The 6,076-nt window shown below is 38.1% G+C and overlaps 1 protein-coding gene across 1 annotated transcript; it reads right to left on the bottom strand.

The window, feature by feature from the left end:
* Window positions 1–1,500: 1,500 nt before the first annotated feature.
* LOC103949277 (probable trehalase) lies at window positions 1,501–5,748 on the bottom strand. Its single transcript, XM_009360380.3, has 11 exons — window positions 4,947–5,748; window positions 3,888–4,007; window positions 3,634–3,749; window positions 3,411–3,511; window positions 3,196–3,305; window positions 3,024–3,096; window positions 2,772–2,939; window positions 2,595–2,682; window positions 2,364–2,463; window positions 2,062–2,275; window positions 1,501–1,863 (listed from the first exon to the last, which is right to left on the bottom strand). Exons 1-11 carry the CDS (start codon window positions 5,588–5,590, stop codon window positions 1,774–1,776), a joined length of 1,824 nt encoding a protein of 607 aa, XP_009358655.1. The 5' UTR covers window positions 5,591–5,748; the 3' UTR covers window positions 1,501–1,773.
* Window positions 5,749–6,076: the final 328 nt, after the last annotated feature.

Raw genomic sequence — 6,076 nt, 5'->3', positions numbered from 1 at the left:
TTTCGGGATATAAAATCCCATCCCAAAGTGTTTTGGTTTGGGATTCGGGTTAGGGATTTCGGTTCGGGATCCCAACCCGAACCAACCCTAGACATATATGGTTAAATAGGGTATAATAGTACTTTCACATCAGGTTTTGGTTATAATTATCATAATTTTCAAAGTGTGGCTATAAGTCTATATGGGGTTCAAATTTTGATTATTTATCCAAATTTCCCAAATACATTTGGTTTAAAAAAAAATAATAGGTATTTTTTGTATAATTTTTCTCTTGCCAATGTATTTTCCGTATAATTGAGAAGCGCACACAAAACGGAAATATTTTTCAACAAATTTACGCACATATATGGTTTCCTAAATTTACTAACCAAGCTTGCTACCAATCCATACTTAAAAAAAAAAAGGAAAATGATTTAAATCCGAAACATAAGGGATTGAAGAAGACAATTCTAACAACATATTTTTAACAGAAATCCTCGAAGTTACCACATTAATAATGGTTTTTTTCTTTTCTCTTTTAGATTAAAAATAATGATACCGCATGCACCACGATCAAATCCAATTGCTTCACTGCTGAATCTGTTTTATATGATCCGAGTCAGAGCATGTACGTGTGATGAGTAAGTTGTGTGTGCATGTTGGTTTTCTTTTCTTGTTATAAAGTCATTATCCTCCCCTAAAACCCAACACGAACTGCTAATTACTACTTACAACGCAACAGCCAAACCTACTCCTTACTTAAACAAACATCTCTCCACCATTTAGAGGATCTATTATCTCTTAAACTCACCCACCACCCACTACATACATAAGATTGGGCCCTAATCAATTAATTAATATATATAAAAATAAAACTTGAATTGAATATTCTACCCTTAATTATTCTGAATCTTTCCACACTACTTCAATTAGCTAATTAATTAAATATTAATTACTTGTCATGTATGAGTTGGAGTATGATCCAGATCAAATTTTCTACACCCAAAATAAGTGTGGTCTCTCTGTAGTCCCAATAAATGTTTGACACATATTAGATTTATAACAACAAAATTAAGAAAAGTTAAGATAATAAATACCATATCAGTCATTTACTAAACCACAGAGAACCTACATCCATTTTAAATGCAAAAGATTTGATCTTAGTATAATCAAACAACTATGCAAATTTTTTATTTAACTAATTAATCAACTTCCACCAGCTCTGGGAAATTATTGTATAATCAATCAATCAAAAGATCCCAATCGGTGCCTCTTCTAGGGCAAATCCAACCCTTCTGTCCTAATCACAAAACTAATATTAAGAATCTGAGTGGAAGCTGAACCCCACAAAGTGTATCAAGCAATACAAGTCCTTAGCATGACCCGGATACCCAACCATATATGACCCGAAACTATTGGCCGCTTTAATAAGCCCACGCATAACACGTAATGTAGCCCATGTATACTGACATTAGGCATTTATCATGTTATTGACACCATCAATACTGCAATTCCATAGTGGTTGACATCGTGACATCTTCTCATTTGTCGAGCAAGCAAACTGGTGATACAAGATTTTCTTACATATTGTACACATCAATAACGTGATCCGTCGTCTGACAAGAGAGAGACATACAATTGGGAAAATTTTCTAGTAGAGGCCTCCATGCCATAAATAATTTCAATTTTCCACATCCCGAAACTAGTAAATATAATATCAAATCATCTCGATCATCGCAAAGCAAAGAGCATGGTTGGCTTGGGTCGCTCTTTTAAAATACCGTGTACTAGTGCTTAAGGGTCACAATCTATCTTTCTGTCTTGAGGCCATCCAAACTCCTCCAAGAATGCCAATACAACTCCATTTGACCACCCAAATCCAGTCTGCATTGCAATACACACAAACAGATTTAAACAAACCATATTAGTCTGATAGCACCTAAAGAACATCTATATAGAGAATAAAACAATCACCTTAATTTCTAATACAATTGAAGTGATCAATTTCGAATCCCCTTTCCCGAAAGATTTAGACTTGTTTAAGATATCGTCTTGTTAAAAAAAAAGTGATTAAGTGCATACCTGGGGTATGTATTCACCACCACCACCGGTTGCTCCACATTCTCGCACATCATATTTTTCGTGCATTGTGTGTGTTTTCTGGAAGGCAACATAGTTGGTTCTGATCCACCTCGCAGCAATGTCTTCCGCCATTGATTTCGCTTCTTCTAATCCAGAATTTAACAGACCTTCAACTATCATGTGTTGGAGTGGAGCCCAACCATTTGGAAAATCCCTGCTTTCACAAGCTCCCATCAAGCAATTTTGCAATGTAATTCCAGAGAAAACTAATATATATTCGAATTTAGTTTGTCTTTGCTTACCATTGTTGTGTTGAGTTTGTTAGGGATGTTGCAATACCAGCAGGACAAATCAGTCCTGAGCTTTGAAGACTTTTTGTAACTTTCTGTACCACAGATGCATCTTCACTCACACAAAGGGTAATGGCTTTCTTAGTTTACAGCGTATACGAAAATAATTTATGAAATGGATAGCGGAATACTTTCATGTTTAAGATTTCGGGTTTAGCATGATGGAATTTTGGAAGCACAAACCTGAGAAAAACGGCTCAAGCCACAAAGGGACGAAATTTGAAGCGTATACGTTCTGATTCTGGTTACAAGCTTCCCATGTTTGATGTTCCTACGAGCATATCAATGTGAAGAAATTAAGATAACCACTATCATAAGTTCATAACTATCAGAAAATCAAAGAGTTATACAATTATATACCGCATTGCATGTGTTTCTGTTGAGCCAGTAATCTAGCCATTGTCCCTTCTTTACATCCCAGAAAACAGCTTTTATGGCCTTATGCCTTGCTTCGGAAGCTTTCAGGAAGCGCTCAGAAATTTTAGAGTCTCCTGTGACTTTTGCAAGGAAGGCAATGTCATGTTCCATCTGCATCAACAGATAAACAGATTGTAATGTTTGCAGATAATAAGATATACAGGGGCTTCTTTTGTTAGTAATCGAGAGACGTACCCTTAGTAAGAATGCATTCAAATCAACAGGTAAAATCCATGTGGTAGCCAACGTTGTAAAATCCGAATGGTTCCTGCAACAAGAAAACAAAATCCTCAAATTATATGGCATCCTAAATTTTAAAGGTTGACTCATTCCTAGAAGGTAATGAATATACAAAATACTTCATTACATCATCCATCTTGTACTGAAATCCCATCCAGTCTCAGCAGTTGATGCCACTTCCCGGTAAAATTGCTGTTTCTCAAAAGCGTTCGAGATATTGGAAGCCAATTCCTTGTCCTGACAGGCATAAGATGTTAAAAGGGATACACTACATAAATGTTTCCCACCATTGATATAAACGACAGAAATGTTTCTCGAATAAAGCACGCAGAGAGGACATACAATGGTTGAAGATTCAGGCCTCGGTGTGTTCCACATTGCGTAGTATCGACTCAAAGTGTGATTCTGAGCTTCAGAATCCTGAACAATTACCTTATGAATACCTACAGAAACAGAAAACAAAATTAGAACTATATAAAACCCACCGCAGATAAGTTTATCAAAAACATCAGAGAAGGCAACCAAGACAATGTGAACCTTTCATCAATACAGATTCTCACCATACCTGAATTCCAAAACTCATGTTCTTTGATCAGTGCAGGGAGAGCCTTCCGAGCCAATTCCATATCGCCCGTCTGCTTGTATATTTCATGAACCATTGCACTCAGAAGTGGTGGCTGGCTGCAAATTTTTCCCAAAGGAGAAGGAATAAAAGTGGTGAGTGACAGATTAATCCTGTTAAAAGTTTGCTTGCATTAAAAGTTATAAAAAGTGTGAAACAGTAAAGGTCAAAAAAATAGGAAGCGAATGAAGCATTACCTTCTGTTAGTATAATAGGTCCTTGCACCATTTAGGACATATCCATATTCTTCTATCAAGGAAAGGAGATTGGTCACAATATTTTTTGCTGTATCATACATTTTACTTGCTAGCAAGCCCCTGCACAACATCTTAACACCATCAAAGGGTACTTCATCCATGTTTGATAAAAAAAGAAAACGAGATTACTCCATCCATGATGACACCAAATGAACAAGCAATGAAAATTTGTCTATGAATAATACCCGGAGTTGCATTTTCGTCATTGAATTCCTGTAATAATTGATGTTGTCCTCAAATTAAGTCACACACTGCACTCTACGGTCTTTCAGTCGACTCTCTCGACAACTATTATTGTAATTTAGGGATGAAAATGCAACTCGGGGTATGATTTAGTGACCATTGCTACAGTTTATCCAATGAAGAACCATTGTTTCAGAGCATTAAATTTCCACCAACCTTCCCCTAGGACCCCTACCCTGCAAAAAAAGACAGGAACCCACTCGGCATACAAGGCTTTTATCAAAAGGGACCTAATCATCCAAGGTAGTCTTACACAAGAAAGTCGATTGGATTTTTGGCTCAAGTAATCAATAGAATCAGATTCTCAACTCACACTATAAATTAATGTCACCTTTTCAAAAAGAAACAATAATGCAACACGTGGGCGGCTGCCATGTGACATGCACTGTCAAGCAAGTATATTAATGACGGTTTTGAACTCTTTACCCAAGAAGCACTTTTATTCATAAGCACATTTGTTAAAAGCGTTTTTATTAGAGATAAGTTAAAATTTTATTAAAAAAACGAAGTGCTTTCTGAAAATAGCATCTAACACCTGCTTCTCTAATGCATTTTTATGACCAATCTATAAATGCTTTTAAGTTTTTTCTTGCCAAATATTTGTCATAAGCATTTTTGGTCGATAGAAAGCGTTTTCAGGTATTTCAGAAGAAAACATGGCTACATGTGCACATGATTCAAACAACATGATCAATCCAACGCTCCTTTTTTCAAAAATTAAAACACAAGGAAGGGAAATTAACACTAATGACTTACCTAATCACCCAGTAAGAATCCCAGTAATAAACCTCCCTAAACCTTGAACCAGGAATCACAAACTGCTCAGGCAGAGGAAGCAGGGTGTGCAACTCAGGCTTCTTGTGGACCCCACCAGAGACCTTCCTGCTCAAGTTCTTCCAAAGGGAATGCACCTCCAGAGCCCAAGCCCTCACTTCCGGGTGCTTCACCTTCGGCAGGAACCCCTCCGGCTCCGGGACGAAATCCTCCGGCACTGCAACCACCATATCCTCCCCAGCACCACCGAAGTACTCATCCACATACTCCTTCAAATCTTTGGCCGACACGGACCCACCCGCCGACCGCGGCAGTTGATCGAAAGCCTTCTGAGTCGCCGGCAATTCGAACTTTAGCGACAAGTCGACGTAGTATTTGGGGTCGAAATCTTTTTTCCCGAAGGTGGCGAGGGCTGTTTCTTGGAGTTTTTCGAGGAAAGCGACCAATGGGGTGGTGGGTTTTATGGGGCCGGAATCGGAAACGCAGGGAGGGGGTGCTTTAGCGCCGGTCATGGTCGAGGCTTTTGCCACCGTTGTTGTAGTCGTGACTAATAGAAGGAAAAGAAGAGAAGAAAGGAACGGGAATGGAGAGTTGTAATCACAGTTGGGAAACCGTGATTCCGGCATTGTTGGAAGAGTTGTGATGGGAGTGGAAACAGAGTGGGCAAATGGTCGACATGATGAAGGTGGAAGAAAGAAGATGACAGAAGTCGGAATCGGAAAGAGGACAAAAGCCGGCACTTTGGAATTAGGTTGGAATCGCGTTTTTACTTCTCAGTGTTCGTTGAATGAACGAGAGAGTGCCCTTTGGCTCTCGACAAATACAACGTTCGATCTTTGATGGGATGCCGTGACAAAGATAGAAACAACAAAGGGAAAGTGTCGGTTTGAAGTTTTGAGCCTTGACGTTGTAACGATACTTTTTTTTTTTTAGCATATCGATATATTTACCTTAGAGGGAGGAAAGTTAGGTTAAGTCACACAATAAGTAACATAGTTTGGTATCAAATTCGTCATTTAAAAGATTCGAACCTAAAACTTCTCATTTCCAAGTGAAGAGAAATACCACCAGACTGAAATACTGAATGACGATCTTATAACAATACTTGTATC

Source organism: the organism of the source record quoted next, unplaced genomic scaffold (genome assembly GCF_019419815.1).
Source record: "Pyrus x bretschneideri cultivar Hongxiangsu unplaced genomic scaffold, Pyrus_bretschneideri_v1 Contig3, whole genome shotgun sequence".
Taxonomy (NCBI): domain Eukaryota; kingdom Viridiplantae; phylum Streptophyta; class Magnoliopsida; order Rosales; family Rosaceae; genus Pyrus; species Pyrus x bretschneideri.
The sequence above is the reverse complement of the archived record's forward strand: the minus strand, read 5'-3'. Positions and strand labels throughout refer to the sequence as shown.